At 26.1% G+C, this 20,187-nt stretch overlaps 2 protein-coding genes across 2 annotated transcripts; one reads left to right on the top strand and one right to left on the bottom strand.

Moving 5' to 3' along the window:
- Positions 1-679: 679 nt before the first annotated feature.
- Positions 680-8,171, top strand: LOC113558720. The gene is made up of 8 exons (XM_026964235.1): positions 680-788; positions 1,593-1,772; positions 4,311-4,519; positions 5,424-5,568; positions 6,422-6,555; positions 6,628-6,753; positions 7,782-7,847; positions 7,921-8,171. The coding sequence occupies exons 1-8, from the start codon at positions 710-712 to the stop codon at positions 8,086-8,088; spliced, it is 1,107 nt and encodes a 368-aa protein (XP_026820036.1). The 5' UTR covers positions 680-709; the 3' UTR covers positions 8,089-8,171.
- An 8,675-nt stretch (positions 8,172-16,846) lies between these two features.
- On the bottom strand, positions 16,847-19,502 carry LOC113558018 (protein ZBED8-like). The gene is made up of 2 exons (XM_026963547.1): positions 19,460-19,502; positions 16,847-18,603 (listed from the first exon to the last, which is right to left on the bottom strand). Exons 1-2 carry the CDS (start codon positions 19,500-19,502, stop codon positions 16,847-16,849), a joined length of 1,800 nt encoding a protein of 599 aa, XP_026819348.1.
- Positions 19,503-20,187: the final 685 nt, after the last annotated feature.

Here is a 20,187-nt window from a genome sequence, read left to right as displayed (position 1 = left end):
TTATACAATTACTCATTTTATGTAATTATCAAGGGTATAATTCACCACGTCCTTATCTTGGCTCTAAAATTATATCTATCTAAAGTAAGTACGTTTGTGACATCGTATGAGCAAAACTTACGAAAGTTATGTTAAACATTTTAAAATGTTTTTCTAATCACACTAACGCAGTTGCCGACGTATCATGAATAAATCTATATAATATTAGGTATTAGGTATATAAACAGATGAACTATATAAGCTCATACTATAATCATAAACAATACGCATTAATTACAAAAATACAACTATATAAATAGGACGATGAATGATAATAGTGTGTATACAATACATTTATTCCGTTGCAATGTTAGGCTTTGGCTGCTTTTTTAATCATAAATATTCTATAAATAGCTATAAATTACAAACTGTCGTATATAAATTGAAAAACATATTATGTACAATCAACATATACCTACTTACTTGCTAAATTTTATAAAAACTCAATTAATATTCGTTCTGCAAATGGTTTTCATGTAAACATTTAAAACAATATATCAATACAATTTAACATATTCAATTAAATACACATTGTTTTTAGAATAGGTAATTTAAATTAGTTTGTAATTAAAACTTTTTATATCGTTTAGCTAAATACAAAATTAAAACCTCTGACGGTATTTGTGAATAAAGTATTAGAATTTCATGTTAATACACTGCATTTATAAAAATGTACTTTTACAATTCTTTGCTTTTAATTAGTAATATTCTTACGTTAACAGTATACACGAAATCTCAAGATCCAAACAGTGAGCTTTTTTTTTAGACAGATAATGAAAAAAAATTGTTAAACTATATATCTAAACGTGTTTTTATAAATACCTAGTTTATTCTACAAATAAGTACATCAATATTCGGTATTTAAAGTGTATAGGATTTCATTAGGTTTAGTAGTTTCCCTTAATATTTTATACTCGTATATAGCCATACATAATTATAATTATCAATTATTGTGTAAATTGTGTATTATAAATTAAGTGATAGTAGAATGTATAAAATTTTCACAATTAATATATTTTGACTTTTTTTCAACATTAATAAAAATTATACTAGAAAAATAAGTTATTTTTTCAAAACTAATTAATACTTACAATTTAAACACTACATAGAACATAGGTACAGTATTTCATAATAATTGTGTTAATTATGTTGGTATTTACGTTTATTTTTAAATTTATCTCGTTGTATAATAAAGTCACTGGTCGGATCGAACACAATAATTCGAACATTTTGGCTTAGGTAAAGAGTATAATTCGATCATCTCCGATATTTCCGCGAATTGAGCGATATTCAAACCGAAATTCATATAGAGCGTCATATTTTATACTTGTTCATTTTTATCAGGATGAAGACATGAAGTCTATAGACTATAGTATTATAAAATGTTTTATATTATAGAATAAAGTAAGATAAATTGTGTAAACTCGGTTGTAATAACATTTTAGTCTGCTGACTTATTAATTTACATTTAATTATATTTTGGATGATGCACTATTGTGTTATACGCAATTTACAAAAACAATTAAAATATGAGTTTATTGTTTGATTTTCAGGCGTTGGTATATCGGCATGCTGTTTTTTTGGTGGCCGTTCTAATTCTTGTGGTTTATCGGATGTTCAAGTTACAGATACACCAGCAACTTGCACGTCTATATGTTACGATGGGGTTAAAGTGGATTCAAAATACCAAATTTCTGTACCTTGCATGTGTAAGGAGGACAATACAACATTAGGTAGTATTACTCAATATCGAATATATATTATTATATATTAAAAAAAGCCAAACAATTTCGACGTGTTAAATGTATGAGAAATGATTTGACTTAATTTTTGGAACTGATCCTAATATCCTGATAATGCTGTTCTTCAAGAAAACTGGTCAATATAGTATCATAGATAAATGAAGACATAAGGTTATCTTCAAATAATCTGTAATTGCATATTCAGTGCCGGCGTAACAGGTGATTTTTACCCTCCTCGGTAAAAATAACTTAGGATATGTATACCTCCTAGTAAAAATATGATGGGGATAAATTTAACCTAGGATATTTTACCCCCGGTAAATAGCCTAGGTTATCAATACCCCTTCACATGTAAAATTATTCTCATTATTTTCCAAGAATGTTAAAAATATTCTAGGATATATTATTACCTCCCACATGATTATTTAGTAGGATATTTTTACCTACCGGTAAAAATGTGTTTTTAAGGAGAGTAAAAACATCCTAGCATATGACTTATTATATATTCTAATAATTTAGAGGGTATTAACAAAGTAAAATTTATAGTAAATTACTATAGACTTTGAACATATTGAAAGCTAACCCATAGAAATTAATTTCACAACATCCATTTTTAATAATTACAATATTCATAATTATTTGTTAAGCTTTAACAAAAAGTATAATTATTAATTTTATAAGAAAAAAAGTAATTTATTTTTAACTATAGTTAACTGCATAAGTTTAAACTACTTTTAACTAGTTAAAAATATCATAAGATGTTTAATGCTTATACAGTTATACCTAAGGTTTAAAAATTCAATACAAGTACTCAAGGATACACCCTGTTAACAAGACTATTTAACAAATATAGTAACGATTGTAATAGAAATTTGTCAAATAGTCTTATTACACCTCATAAATAAGTTTTCTTACGATAATTATTGAAAAAGTATAGCTTAATAAAATTCTATAAATATTTTAAATAATCGTCTGAATTTTAAATTTGTATGGTATTTTTCCAGTTCAAAAATTGTTTATCATAGTCACTTGAAATTTGCATCAAATATATTTGACTTAGTTTAAGCTATATTTAGATATTTGAAATATTAATTTTTTTTATATATAATGGTATACGTATACCTATATCATATCATTTTTTATGCTCAGTCAAAAAGTGAAATTTATAATAAGATTTTATATAATACAAGGTCTTACTCTGTAACATAACTTTAAAATATACAAAACACATGGAAACATTTTTTTTTTTTTTATCGACGTTTGAAGTTGTAGTTTTGACAAAACTATTTACTAATTTGTACAAATAAAGTTTTAAAAATTCCAAGTTAAGTGCCACTAAATGGGTGACTACTCAATCACAACACCCCAATAATATTTTTTTTATTCCCTATCTCACATATACTTATTGTACTTATTTGTATGGATTGTATATCTTAAATAAAAAAAAATTACTTATTGTTACTATAGAGATTGTAAATTGCACATTTTATATTTTATCATTATAATTTCATCATCGCTAAATTGCCCCTTCCACCTTTTGGAACGCTGCCATAATCCTTTGAACTGTAGCCATATTCAGACTAGACCTGCGTCTACGGTTAAATTATAACAATTACCAATATTCGTATGACAATAAAACATATATTATGTTTGACAAATATTTACCATTAATAATAAAATTATATCCATTATAATGATTACTGATTCCACACTGTATGATCGTTGAAAAAATGTTTTTCCTGAAACAAAACATTATTAATAGTCGAAAACGACAGTACTAATATCTAAGTTTATTCCAACGCGCAGTTTAACTATTCAGAACTAGCAGGAGCATACGAAATAGAGTTATGCATTCCAACACACCAGAAACGCAAAATCAAACGGTTGTTTCAACACGTTATTAAGCCAGTAAATCGTTATATGATTGATTTTCGAGTTTCCGACAGTCAAAACGATCCACGTATTTAGATGGAGATTTAGAGCCAGAGACACTGTTATCGTGGACAGCCCGAAATGTGTTACAATAGAGCTCAGAAATCGGAGTCCATGATCTTTTCACATAAGCGAATATTCAGTAAGCCAGTCACGGATTAGTCGGAAAATAATTTAAAATATCATGTTGGAATAAACTTAGTTGGGCATTATTATGACTGCTAAATCATCGCAGCATACCTACTAAAAAACGATCTACCGTCAACTATTGGTAGCACGTTCATAAAAGTACAAATATTGCTGTATTGTTTGTTTATATTCTATAAAATTAGCCTATGTTTTTAGTCTACTAAAAATTAAAGTCTACTATTTCCTACTTAAAGTCTAAGCAGTTGTGGCAACTGGCAAGGCACTGTTCATAGACCATTATAAATTAATAAAATATTTTGGTTTATGGTTAATCCGGCCTTCAACAACTTGATGTATCGTCATTTAGTGTAGTACTCTAGAAAATAGAATTTGAGAAATGTATTACCTAATATTAAATATTTTAATATAAAATATATTCAATATTTATGTGTTTTATAATTGATGTAGCATATTTAGACAACATATTAAAGATGAAAGGTTCTCGTCGTCTATTTTTATACTACGGCCATGACACTATACAAGAATGGGCTGAAATGCTTGCTTGTGAATCGTCTAATGGCGGAACTAATTCGTTAGAAGAAATGAAAAGCTTAAAAACTTTTTTGGACGAACATCAAGGGATTGGTGGACTTATTCTTACAGGTTTAGAGTATGACGTAAGTACCAATTTAGTTTTGATTTTCAAACAAATAAATGCAATGTTTAAATTTTTGCGGTATGATATTCAAGATACACAATATCTAAATAAATGTCATATCTACTTAAATTTGAATTATTTTTAGTTATATAATCAAGTTTAGATTACAATTTATTGTACCTTTACTAATATATGTTATATTCCACATAACGTGGGAAACACATCTCGTAAGACTATAAGAGATGATTTTATATATATATCTTACTATAGATTCGTGTTTTTTATTTTATATCACAATGTGTACAATGTATAGTAATATATAGTTTTGTAATAGTATTTTTTTTATACGAAAAACTGTAATTTTTATATGTTTTTAAATTTTGTGATTTGTAAAATGATTATTGTACACATCGCGAATTGTATAATATAACTTGTACAATTTAGTTACTTTGTACAGCAACATTGTACAATTCGCAATGTGTACAAAAATCACTGTACAAATTGCGCAATGTACAACTCCGGACTTTGTATGTAACATATATGTACATAATATTATTATTTATAAGAAAAATAGAATTCCGTACTTAATGGTATGATAAATGAAGTATTTTCTAATTATATTATTTGAGACTATTATATCTATACTGTATTTCAGCGTAAGCTTCTTGATAGTTTATTGAATTAACAAAATTGTACAATTTATTTTCATTATTCATTGATACCACAATGACTACAAAAATTCACGGACTAACTCATTTATTAATAAACATATGTATATTTTTTTATTTTAATCGTATATCGTAGTAGGTACTTAACAGATTGAAATTTCCTTTTGAATGTTCTATTTTATATATTCCATATTTTTAACTTAATAATCAGAAGTATCACATAAAAAATTATCATAACCTATATCTTTTGTTTAGTATGATTCTGTTGAATTTCCGGGATATTCTGAAAATTTAAAAAAATATCTCGAGGTGATGAAAAAAAATTTTCCTGATTTGATCATTGCTCTTGATTTAACAGGACGATTTCTAATAGATCAGTATACCTACCCAAAGATACCATGTAAGTATCTATGTATGTTTATATATTTATAATAATAAAAAAGTTATTCATGTATAAACTTAAGTCTTACATTTATATAGAAACCGGATGCATATTTTGTTGTTATATTCATAGAAAGAGTTTTTTCATACTGATAAAGTAGTATTTCAACAAAATGAAATAATATATTTCTTAATTATTTTTCATTGAGTATAATTTTTTAATGATTTAAAATGTTCTAAATACCTACGTAGTTTTGATAACAAAATTAACTTATTTGTTTGAATGAACGGTTAAAATTGATGACCGCAGTCAATATTTTTCTGAAATAATTAGTGTCTTATCATTGATTTTGGTACACTAACTTGTTAACAACGGCATTCTTAGGTTAGGTTACAGTACATTAATTAATAGTTTAAAAGTTTAAATCATTACTTAATAATTTAAGATTTCTTATTAGATGTAGTAATGCTGTCTTACCTTAATACATAATCAATGCTAGAGTTTCTTAGTGATTTTTAAAAAATTGATGATCATTCAAGCTCTAACATTTTTAGAAAAAATATGCAGTATCATATTTATCAGTTAAAAAATAACTGTAAGTATACAAACATTACAAACAATAAAGTTGATTTTGTTGGTAATTCAGTTATGACATATTTAATGGTCATAAAAAATAAAGAAATACGTATTATTAATACCAATAATTTTATTAATTCATTATCATTAATCATTAAAGAAACCATAGCCTGTGTGTACAACTACAAAAGTTCAGTACGTATAATATAATGTATTATAAACAATAATTACTTATTAGTTTAATGATTCATTTATATATTAAAAATATAATTTTTATTTTAAATATTTTTTAAAGGGTTGAATATTAATGTAATAGATTCGCTTACGAATTTTTATGTTGTTTCACTTATGGACTTAAACGATTGCACCAGCGAAGATTTCATAAATGGAATAGCTCCAATGAATGCATCATATACAGATTATACGTTGGTATTGAAACATTATTATCTAGAATTCTAGAAAGTGCAGAATTGTATCTTATAATCAATAATATTTTTCTAGGATAAATTAAAAGATGTCTTAAAAAAGGCAGCTATTCCAAAAGAAAAAACACATTTTAAATTTAGAATTCACCCAGCATCTAATCCCAGTGATTCACTTACGTATTGTGATTTAGTCACGGAGAAGGTATACAAATTTATTATGAATTTTTAAATGATTTATTATTAGTTATCTTATTAATATGGTCATCCACTATGCCACAGAAGAATAGTTATAAAGATTGCTATTTCGGACGTACTTTTAGGTATACTTATCATGTCTAATCTTACCGACATTCCATTCACAGCTATAGAGTACTATATGATTTATGTTATTTTGCCTATTACATAAAATCGTGAGTTATCAGCTCAAATTAAAATACCGAGAAAATCAGAAAAATAACGAATAAACGTTAATAAAACTGTTTTTTTTTTTTTTTGGTACTAATTCTAACTAGACAAATTTTAAACTATTATTATGTCTATTTGAATTAACGTATCATCAAAAATCAAAGTACATATTATAAAGATTAGGTATCACAAAGTATATCTTTAGAGGACGGACAACCGCATGTGTTGTATCATTAATTAATGCATAACACATTACAATTTATAGATGTCCATCAGTTCCAATTCTATGTTACTTTAAATATTAGATTGAATTTACCTATTATTAACCTACCTAATAAAAATAAGAATATGTGTGTTCTATCGTTAGATTTTTACGATTTTTCTAAGAAAGATATGAATAAGTATCTGTAAAATATTAATATTTTAAAATAATAAAATGTTCATAAAAATTAAAGTATTATAAAAAACCATTGAAAAGACACATAATTTTGTTACCTTTAAGTTTGATTTTCGGTTAATTCAATTCAATATAAAGCTAAAAACTTGAAATTGGAATAACTGAACACAAAATAAATCAGATGTTTTTTCCATTTGTACGACGGAGAAAATATATGCGGGCATGTATGATAAAATATAGGAATGATTATTGTACTATTTCATTAGTACATTACTTACATATATTAAAAAATTATCTTGTCTTATAAAATAGGCATTAATTTGTTTGTTTATAAAAATGAAGTATAACAAAGCGCTAGTTTAATTTCCCAAAAATGTTTACCAATTTGCATAAAAATGAATATATTTTGAAATAACATTTTTTTATAGGTTTGTTTACAACCACAAGAAACGTGTATTTGGTGTGTAGAATCTTTAGCATCCTTTAATGAAAAGGTAGTATTTTCTTGGTGAACATATTTTTATATATATATTATACAATAATGTTTTTAATAATTTAATTGTTTAGGGTAATTTTGCCAGAGATTACGGAGCAGGATTTATATGTTCTTATATAGATTTTAATGATCCTGATAACTGCTGTAAATGTGAAAAACCATACTCTGGGTTCAATGCTATTTTAGACGGATTTAATAGTATCACTACAAAACCTTGTGATTTATTAAACAGAAATTAGTGAATAAATTATTACATTAGCATTAACAAGATTTGGACTATATTCACAATTATATAATACGATATTTTCATGTATTTAAATTTTTTCGAGAAACTTACATAGTCATAAACTCATAAATAATGTATAACTATTGTCACAAAAATAATAATTTAAATTTTCTTTAAAATATTAAAAATGAGATTTTTATTGTAAATTCCTATGTTATTATCAATGATGATGTTATATAAGTATAAAATTGAAATTATTTTGTTAATTAACTTAAATTAATTGTTTTATTAAAATAATTTAAAAAAATAAAGATATTATAATTTACCAAATGCCCGTTTTTACTGATTAGATTATAAAATAATGTTACATACGAAAAGATAGATTATTTTAATAACGATATTTTATTATCTCAAAAGTACAATTTTAATTCGAAATTATATTTGTATTAGGTATACAATTCATGGAGCATATTAAAATTGTGATACTTTATTTTTTCCGTCCGAACAGTGATTTTCTTTTAGTATAATTATCCAATTCATATAAAAATATTTTATTTTTCAGTATGAGCATAGATTAAATATACTTAAGTTAGGCAATGTTTATGAAATCATCAAGGTATGAATAAAAACAAACTGAACGCCTTTTTTTATTTTAAAAATTTGCATTCCATTGTAAACCCTATTCAAGTTATGTGCAGATCTGTGTAAACTATAAAAAACAATTAGATGATTTTGCAAAAACTCAATTTTAAGATTCTACAAAAATTAAAAAAATTGGCACGTAGTCTACGTGTAAAAAAATTTTGGGAATCTCTGAATTCTAAAGTAAAATAACTATAATAATAATGAACAAATTGATAATCATCGCGTGTCAATAATAACTGATTTCAGAATCTAGTTCTTCCGATATATATACATAGGTAAATCTAACGTCTAAGCTGTCATTAATAATACATGTATAGGTAATTAGTAGTAACTCATAATATATATATATATATAACCCTAACCGATTTTTCAAATTTGAACGAATTTCGTCAAAATCACAAAAATTTGCAAATAATGTAGTAATGAAAAATGTATAAATTGTTCAATTTTTACAACCAAGGATTGAAAATTGTGTATAAATTTCCTAAAATATATATGACACTTATAAAAAAAATTTTAAATTATACATATATATATTATAGACACTTGTTGTCCAAATTTTATTTGGATGAAATTATACATTTATTCGGTTATAATAAATTATATTGTTTATAATATTCGTTGATACTTGAAACTTTTATATACACATCGATATTTTAAATTCAATGTTTTTAACAAAATTTAATTCAAACTGTGTAACGTACTAGCGTATTATTTTAGATTCTGAACAAAGTGAGGAATGTATTGAATTTACAATTTATTATAAAGTTATTATAATGTTAACGAAATATTATATCAAAATCGGGAAAATTTTCAAAGAATTTTGAAGTTGAACATTTGTATAATTTTTGTGATTTATACATAAGGTTTTTACCTAATACAAGCTTATTCATAAGTTTTCCTTCAAGTAACTGTAAAAAAAATTTCAGTGTCAATATAGAAAAAAATGTATGAGCGTATGAAATTTATTTTTTTACAAAATCGAGTAAAATAACGATTAAATTACAATTTAAATATAGGTAATAATATGATATATCCTACTAATTATCCTAGACTGACAAATCATCTCCGTTCAGAATCGTCTTTCGTATACACTGATATATCTCCATCTGTACTATACAACAGAGCGATATCCACTTCCCACCTTTTTTTATATTATATTGAATAAATTACGTATAATAACAATAATCTTTGCATATCAAAAACGATTCTGAATGAAGAAAGTCTGTCAGTCTATATATTATTATTATTTTTTAGTAAATATGTTTTATGATTTATTTATATCGCTGTTAAAGTAATTTATTTTGCTATTTGTATTTTGGTAGGCTTATTTCTTTTTGAAATAAAAAACATTGTTTTTATAATAATGTAATATTATAAAATTTTAATTATTATCATAATATACATACTTGTACCATATTATATTATTGTTATTACTTATAAACTATTAAGTCAATACAATCTTCCCGTAAATTAGGGAAAATTGATTCAAATACTATAATTAGGTATCTTGCAATTAATCTACCTACATACTGGTATTTTAAAATATCATTGCTTATAAAAAAAATGGATCATATACGCATACAATTTAAGTTTAAGATTTCATTAAAATATGTTATATTGTACAGATTTGAACATTCTTACTGCACATTTATCTATAAAATAAAAATTATTTAATTAATAAGCAATCTTGACAAACTTGTGCTAAAATATAATGTTTATCTAAGCTATAATAATTGGTCCTTTTATACATTTTTAACTACAAAATAATTTGAAGAATTTCACAGCCGTTTATAAAAAAATAGTATGATTGTGTTGTATTTTAGATATTTTTTAATTGGCATATGAAAAACTTAATAGAAACCCTAGAAATTTGATCATGTATAGAAAATGATAATATCATATATAAACAACTTCAAATATCTACGATTATTCGTATTTTAATTAAAACAAAATATTGAAAATTTATTTAGTCAAAAACTAATTTTTCATATAAACTCCCGTTTTCCTTATTTTTTTTTTTTTGTTTATTTTTAAAAATACTGGGAATTTTAAATTTGAATTACTTTTCAAACTTAAAGTTTCCAATTTGCTATCAGAAAGTACTATCAAAGTTCAAAATCAGAACATTTTTTCATTTGCCTATTAATATACATTACGTATTACATAATACTAATGAAATACTCAAAATTAAAACTTTGACCCTATTGCTTTGTCAGGTTTGTTTATATATATAATAGGTATTTAGGAATTTAATTAAATATCTTTCTATGTTAGAAATGTTAAAAATGTTAACATTCACGAAAGACAAGCATTAAGTAGCTACAAATGTTTATTGATTATTTTTATTCATCAAGAATTATTGACAATAGTCAATAAGACGTTTAAAAATTGACGGTTTTACCTAAAACATAAGCTTAAACGTAAATAAAAATTTCCCAGAGATAAATCACGACGACTAGATTATATATACCTAAGTAAAAAAAAAAACTTTAAAAAAGTGTGCAATAATATGTATTTAATTTTAAATCTTAAAAACGTTTCAAAATAAATGTTTACCAACTCATAGTTTTGTATGTTGTATATTCTTTATATTGCGTAAAACAAGTTTTGAGCAAACTCAATCTGTCTACGAAGTGTAAAAAAAAAATAACACAAAAATTCATTAAATGAATTTAGGCTACATGATAAAACTTTAAAAATTAAAATAACAATAATAATAGTTTATTAACAATAATTATTATTTTCTTAAACAAAAAAAAAAATATACAATATAAACTAATTTAGGGTTGAAACGGTTGAACATAATAAATATATAATCATAAAGATAGCTTAAACCAATATAATAACAGTTCTGTAAGGTATAATATGTAATAGCTTGGAATACACTATACAGAGTATAATATTAAAGCACAATTACACATAAAAAGCGCCATATTATGTCTCCGATTGCTCTGAGTGAACAAAATGCCGGTCAATTAGTAAAAAGTATAGGTATACTGATCATGTTACATTTACATGATATAAGATGTAGAAGCGACATTAAAAATTAATACACATTTTATAAATAATTATTTTAATTAGTAGTGAGCCTAAGTGAGCAGGTAATATGAGTCGACTTAATATTATTTTGTTCGTCAATACTCAACAGTATATAATAAATAATAATTACAATATTTGTACGTTTTGTAATGAGATCTGTTAAGAATGAAGGTTGAATTTAAAGATTGATAATATAATAATAATAATAATATATATATATATTGTGATATCAGCAAATATTTATAGTATCCGCAGCTTATGCGCTGATACCCAATCCTTAAATTTTTATCAGTATAACACCTACCTCGGTAAATAAAGTTTAATACTTTCATAATAGAATTAAATTAATTAAGATAAATTAAAATAAATATTAAACAACAGTGCGTATTAATAGTGTTATTTGTGATTTTAATTTTCCAAAGAAATAACTGTTACTGGAAAAGAGAGTATTAGTGTTGAATAAATAATAAATTATATTATAATCAATGCTATCTTTATGGGATATAAAATGTATTCTTTTAAATATTTTCATTAAAACGAAGAACGGTACTTACTTTAAAAAAAATAAATAAATATATATTAATTCTAGATTATTCTTGTAAATTTTACCTCTCAAAATGTTATTGAATTAAATATTTTAATCCAAATACAATATTTTAATTGTTATGGTATTGCGTAACAGCCACGGAATATGGTTTAAAGTAATATAAATGAAGTGACATAAATGTAATCAAGTCAAACTCATTTTCATTGAGATTGAATTGCTATTGTTCAAAAATATTAATTGCAATCATTGTTTATAAGTAGTATTTTTAGTATATTATAGTCATAGTGTTCCTATATTGTTATTATTTATTTGATGATTAAAAGTTTAAGGTGATCGTATTCGATTATTTTAAGGGAAGCGCATTTAGAAGTCTGATAATGGTCTACTTTTTTTTTATTTTTTCAATTCCAGCACTGATTATAAGCTATTATAAGAAATCGCGATGTGATAAATTTTATAATTTATTTTATGCGTACACAAATAAACGTCTGTGCTGGTGTCTCTTGTTCGTGGAAGGTATACAATAAATGATCAATGGGTATATATAAATAAAACAATGTATAGAAAACAATCAGTATTTGAATAATCATAAACAGCTTTGATTTTATAATATCACTTCGGTTAAATTTGGTTTTTCTTTGCAGCTTTCTTGTTTTGTTTCCGGTCATTGTTAATGTGATATTGTCACTGTGTACACACAACTTTTTGACGAAATGTAGAAATTAATTATTGTATAAATAGTGGTGAATCGTGCTTATCTAAAAAAACAAAACAAAAAATAACGCCCGAACAATTTAAATTTTTTTATATTTACCAAAAATATCTACTATATTTAATATATATTATTTGATAATAACGGAAAATATTAATACATTATTTAATTTAATTAAATGTAAGAACACTGAATACTACACTTTTTCTGTGTGATCAACAGAAATACATAGATGTTTATATTTATTATTGAATTTTTATCGTAATAAAAAGACGAATAAACAGCGTTAATAGTTTTTACAATAGACAATTTAGACTTAAAACAATTAATTTATAGACATTTATTCCTTAATCTGTGATTATACATATTTGTTTAGTTATTCATTGAATAAATAAGTATATTGTTACGTGCCGTTTAACAGCGATAAAATATTATGATATTATTATTAAGGGTTAAGTACCTAATTAAATTAAAATGATTTCCACGATTGAAAAGGGATCGACTGTCCCCTTGAATTCGTCCTTGTCTAAATAACTATATCATATACAAAACCAACAGCAAAATTTTAACTATATATATTTATCTATTTGTCTATATCTATCTTTATCTATCATATATACCTATATAGTATATAATATACTTTTATAAATCATTTTACGTTAGTTAAGATATGCCGACAAAATATCGGAACTAAAACATCACTATTATAAAATATAGCAACAGTTTAATCATATCAATACATTATATACAACTCAAATTGACAATTTTATAATACACTTCAAAGCAGGCACGTATACAGGGAGGGGGGTCAAATCCCTCCTGAAATATTTTCGAGTAACGAGGAAAAAATTGTTTTATTATGTTGTTTTTTGTATACTTGCCTGCTTCAAAGCATAAAATATTGTTATATTAATAAATAGTAGGTAGTATTGATAAAAATAATAAATAAAAAATAAACATAAATTGGAATGTTCAAATTGCATGCCAACTCTTACTTTTTAGTGGGGTCTTTCCGAATTGCATGCCACGTACCTACAAATTTATCTTTATTTATCATGCACTTATGTGCACAACTTAACCTTTATTTTTTTTTTTTAAAACACATAAAAAACGTTTCTCTTCATGATTTTTCTTTTTAAATTAGAAAAATCAAGTTTAAGTTGCGCACATAAGTGGATCGTGTATATGATAAATAAACTTGTGGATTCACGGCATGCAATTTGGACATACCCCTCTAAAAGGTGGCATGGAATTCAGATGCAGCCACCAACCTATATATACGTAAACGTCGTAAACAGGTAAATCCATCGTGATTCATAATAATATTGTCTATTAATACTTTATTTTTAGGAATAAGAATTACGCATATATAGGCATTGGTATATTTTTATAAATTTGGTTTGTTATGTCACGAATTACCTCAAAATGATTCAATGATAATTCCACATTTAATATTTTTAACTCTTTTGAACACTCAACGTTGTAAGATTTTAAAATGAAAAATTACGTAAGTATATCTTAATTATTTGCACGAAGTCATATATTTAGGTGCGTTAAAAAGTTAAACATCAAACAAAAATGTATATTTTATCACGTATTTAACCGAAGCTAGTACTTATAAAAAGCCAAATAAGATGCCGTGCTATATGAATCTTCTAATATTTCAGTTTCATAAAATCAGTGATTTTGTCTGAGACAAAAAAAAAATTAATATGGATAATATTATGGATTTTATTTAGGACTAAAAATAACAAAACTAGTGTATCTCACATAAGAATTAACTTAATTCAATTTATTTTAAAATATTATACATCGTTTCTCTTCCACTTTATGATATTTTGGAAATAATTGGTAAATTCACTGATTATATATTTTCTATTGCATATTTTTGCATATTGTGTTCTAATAAAATTAAATGCATATTTTACTATCTTAAAAATTATAATACAATATGTAAATCCTAGCTCAATTTATTATATATATTTATTTAAAACGAATTAGTGTTCTTAAGTAACAACTGTATGTGTAATGTACATTTCATATAAATAGTAATTTAAATAATATTAAGTCATATGCATACCATCAATTCTTGAATGCCTTCTATGTTAAATTTGAAAACTAATATAAAATGTGAAAGCTCTTCAAATTGATTTTTACTAGTCTATAAAATCTAGTATACGCTCTGATATCAAATACGTGCTAAAAATAAATAAAAATAGTTTTCAATGTTAATTCAAATAATCAAAAATAAATCTATACTAATATAAAACGATTAATGAGTAATGATAAATTACTTACTACACTATAGAGCTATTGGATACTATTATTTAAGTTGTCATAGTGTAAACTAACACGATATTCAATCTAAAAATAAGCTAATTGTGAAATGCTCAGCAAGTGAAAGTGGATAAAAATGTAAAATTGTTAAAAATAACTGCATTAAAGCCGAAAGGTAATAACAGGTGAAACAGCGCAGCAACAGACAGTCGAACGCAGCAGGCAGCCGATTGCGACTGCAGGTGGTAGCCGAAATATATAAAATACAAACGGTCTTGGTACGGCGATAAGATGAACGGAGGGGTGAGTTTAAGTAGGGTCCTGCAGGATGAGATCGATAAACCTAACATTTCACCCGGAATTCACGGATGATGCCAATATTCTGGGTAGACGGGAGTGCTTATTATCATGGGCTATGACGTACTTTAATATAGTTTATTAACATTGATTGTTATAAAACAATTGTTTTAAATCAAAGATTAATTTTGAAAATTCGTTATTTTCAATTAACAACTGCCTTGTATTGCAAAAATAAACTCATTATGCTCAATAGTTGACGGAGAAAAGGTAGTGCTTAATTTCTAATCTATATAATAATGAAATCGGCAAAATATAAAATTTAAATATTCTTAATTTAATTGTTTATTTTTTCTTTTGGGGGTGTGGTAATCAATGACACAAATAATAAATCCCATGCATGTTACGGTTTTGCTCCAATGTAATAATTCAATTATAAGCCCTAAATATGTTAATCTGATTTCTTATACAGTTTATACCATAATATAGAACAATAGTTTACAGTTTCGTGCATATATTTTATTTGTATATTCTGTTGGGTATCATACCGCACAAGCAACAAGTGTTATACATTAAATAAGATGCAACAATCATCGAAAATAAGATAAAAGATTTTTTTTAAATGCAACATGTTTCTCATAAAACACAGCCAAGCACCCGTGCAATTTAAAATCTAGGAGTAGTACAAACGAGTTCTCAGACTTTTTTATGTGATACTAGTCAAGTCACAAAACAATTATGTGTCCCTAAAAAATGAGTATTTTCTTTCTTATTCTTACAAATAAGATTAGTACCGTACACGGTACTGAAATTTTAAAACACGTTTATATAATTATTTATACCTATGGTTTATGTTTATACAGTTATATATATTTCTATTCTGAGTATAAAATATAGGTATACGCATATAATATTTGTACTTATTATAAAAGTGATATGTTTATACCAGTGGTTCCCAACTCAACAATAGGCACGGACCACTTTTATAAATTTTTCACCGTCACGGACCACTCCCTGATTTCAACCCTCCCCCCCTCTTTATATTACTTATTTTTTTTATAGTTTTATATATAGTTTATAATTTCTAGGTACAAAATAAAATCAGAAATACAGTTTATGTCGTGGAAAAATATTTTAACTTATTTATTTAAAAATTTAATTTAATAAAAAAAGCTGATACAAATTTAAATTTTACATTTTTTTTTATTTATTCAATGAGAAAAAAATATAACAAATGTATATTATTGAGTATTAATGTGACTTATTAGGGCGCGCTTCTTTTACCAGTTGTGAAATTCTTGGAACGATGCTGTTGCTTAGTGCCAGTCGCATATCATCACTTGGATTCAGACGATTTCGTTGTTTATTTTTTATAGATAATAGTGAAGAAAATCCTTGCTCACATAAATATGTGGTTGAAAAAACTATGAGGAAACGTAATGCTGTTTGCCGAATGTTTGGATATCCCATGGCCTTTTTACACCAAAACTCTTCTAAGTTTGTACTATATTCAAACGAACTCTTCAAGTTGCTGTCGTTCTGAAGATCTATTAATTCATCTTGCATTTCTTCTTGAACATTGTTGACTTCGACAGTGAAAGGATTACGAATTAACTTCTTAACAACATCAGTGTCTACTACACCATATTCTGGAAAGTATCTGGTAAATTCCTCTTTAAGGACTCTTAAGTGTTCTAATACATTATTCTGAATATCTTCTGTAAAACATTTGTAGTGTTCGTCATCAATAAGAACTCGCAGTGTAGGAAATACAGAATAATTTTTCATCTGAGTTTTGTCAATCCAAAGATTTATCTTGCAGACAAAAGCGCGAACTTTATCTTCAAATACGAAAATATTTGCGGAACCTTCAAGTTTAACATTACCATAACCTTGCAGTTGCAAATTTAGGTGATTTAAGTGGCCAAATATATCCGCAAGATATGCAATTTGCATTTCAATTTTTGGCTCACAAAGTTGCTCATGTAAATAGTTCATACCTTTATCGATTAAAAAAGCCTTCAACTCCTCTCGAAGCTCAAATAAACGTGCCAACATATTTCCTTTTGAAAGCCATCTTGTTTCAGTATGAAATAGTAATGTTTCATACTCAGCGTCCATATTTGCACATAATTTTTGAAAAACACGTGTATTGAGTGCACTATTTTTAACAGCATTCACTAACTGTATGGATATTTTCATCGCAAAAGCTAGATCTTTTGGTAATGTTTTGGACGCCAACGCTTGACGATGTATAATACAATGCGTAGTTAATGTGGTTGGATTTTTTTGTTTTACCAATGTAGCTAAACCTGAACGTGATCCGAGCATAGCAGGAGCGCCATTGGTACAAAATCCAGCAAGATTTTCCCACGTTAGTTTATGTTTTTCAAAATAATCAAGGATTATTTTCATAACGTCAACCCCTCTTGACGTAGTTTCTAATACTTGTGATAGTAATAATTCTTCTTTTATTGTATTATCTGCACTTAAAAATCGAACAAAGATTAGCAATTGACAACATTGTGCTACATCCGTACTTTCGTCACACTGAAGAGCAAACCAGGGAGATTTTTTTATGAGGCATATAAGCTGTTCTTCAATGTCTTGTGACATATTTCCTATTCGCGATTTTACAGTGTTATTTGATAAAGGAATGTTTTGTATTTTTTTTGCTGCTTCCTTACCTAAAATCTCTTCTGTGGCTTTCAACAAACACGGTTTGATCAAAGTTTCACCAATAGTATGAGGTTTTTTAGATTTTGCAATTAATAGGGAGATCTCATATGAGGTATGAAGCACTTTTTCAGAGGTTTCAAATCTCGTACCACTTGTCCCAAGTTTCATTTTTTTAAAGTTTTCCTTCTTACCTTCAAAGAATTCTCGAGAACGATCACTAAAATTTGGGTGGACTGTCTTCAAATGTCGTTCTAATTTTGCAGGTTTTAGTGCATCATTACTGAGAACTGTTGTACAAATCACGCACTGTGGTCTTACTTCCTTATTCACTGTAATATCGGTGAAACCAAATTTAATGTATTCATCATTGTATTTTCTTTTCGGCATGTTTAATAGTAATATTATACTATAATAAGTATAATATATAATTATACAAACAAATAAATGTTAATTAATCAAACAACGCACAAGAAAATATGTACTTTTCGTAAAGCGAAGTCACGTAATGTACTAACTTACGATATGACAAATAAATATAATACGAGTAAAATAATAATAGATAAAATATTAATGAAGATAAAATACGAAACGAGTAGGTAATACCTACGTGATAAAATTATCGACGGATTATGAGACATAACTAGTAATAGTTACCGTAATATTATAGTAGTATAGTGGAAAAACGCAGATAAATATTTATCACAATTCAGCTATACCCGCATGACCGAATGTTATTTATATCCGTACATAAATTGTCATCGGTTGCGATAGTGTGTTATCTGGCTGTTACTTAGACGCTAAGCCGTTAATAACAAAAATATCAAGTATAATTTCGCTCATTTTTTCAATTTAAATTTTTTTATTCGCGGACCACTTAAGATGAGTCCACGGACCACCGGTGGTCCGCGGACCACCAGTTGGGAATCACTGGTTTATACAAACATATTTTGTTATATTATTATTATTATTATTTCATGGCATTTTAAAGTATTTAAACGTTAAACCCTTCAGTTCTGCTCACCATCAAAAATAAGATGAATGACAATTTTTAAAATGGTGTAAGTAGTAAGTACTATAATCAAATTTACTATTCGATAAGTATTTTAGAATAATCTCTATTCTCTGGTTTGCGTAAGTATAAAAAAAAATCAACCGGTAAAATAAAATACAACGTAATACACTCACGTCCATTATGATGCGAAGGGTAGAAAACGTTGGCACGTGGCATCTTGCACGCACGCGTTGGTTGACAACCCCACATTTGGCCTACTGGGTGGTATTGGCCGGGTGCGCGTTGGTGGCTTGATGCGGGCTGGTCTCGCCTGTTGCTACTCCGCAGATTATGTTTGCGTATATAATTATAATGTATAATAATTTATAATAATCGGGTGGTAGTCGCTGTTATAGCAACCAAATTAACACTGTGTACTGGCAGTTGTGTAGATATAAATGCATCTGATCTAAATCTTATCGGTGCTATAAATAATAATATTATTCATTTTCGTCCACTATTAGTTATATCGCAGTTAGAGCTTGGACTCATAAATAACTATATTAAATATGATTATTGTATAGAAAAGTGACAACACTAAGAAAATGTGACGCGTCTAGTAATATGGTTGAAATATTAAGACAATAAAACATACAAAACGATAAAAATTATATTGCACAATAATTTTCAATAAATGTGTTACAAACAACAATTTCACTACAAGTCAAAAAACATATTGAAATTAATTAGATAATGCAAAATATCGTAAAAATAATTCACTAATTATTTAAATTTTGTACTTAGTTGTTAATTGAATTAACGTAAAAAGATACTATCAGGAAGTTCCATCGCATTATATAGGAAGGCAGTAAGGCACCTAATATTTTTTGTTTTTAAATGTAACATTTATTTATTAGATAAG

This window comes from Rhopalosiphum maidis, chromosome 3, assembly GCF_003676215.2.
Source record: "Rhopalosiphum maidis isolate BTI-1 chromosome 3, ASM367621v3, whole genome shotgun sequence".
NCBI classification, from domain to species: Eukaryota; Metazoa; Arthropoda; class Insecta; order Hemiptera; family Aphididae; genus Rhopalosiphum; species Rhopalosiphum maidis.
This window is presented reverse-complemented; position numbering and strand designations above follow the sequence as displayed.

Coding starts and splice junctions, on each gene's coding strand:
- LOC113558018 (XM_026963547.1), bottom strand. CDS start 19,502: ATGCCACGTGCCAACGTTTTCTACCCTTCGCATCATAATGGAC. Junction 18,604..19,459: donor CCCTTCGCATCATAATGGAC/GTGAGTGTATTA, acceptor CCGATATTACAG/TGAATAAGGAAGTAAGACCA.
- LOC113558720 (XM_026964235.1), top strand. CDS start 710: ATGTACTTTTACAATTCTTTGCTTTTAATTAGTAATATTCTTACGTTA. Junction 789..1,592: donor GAAATCTCAAGATCCAAACA/GTGAGCTTTTTT, acceptor TTTGATTTTCAG/GCGTTGGTATATCGGCATGC. Junction 1,773..4,310: donor GGAGGACAATACAACATTAG/GTAGTATTACTC, acceptor TAATTGATGTAG/CATATTTAGACAACATATTA.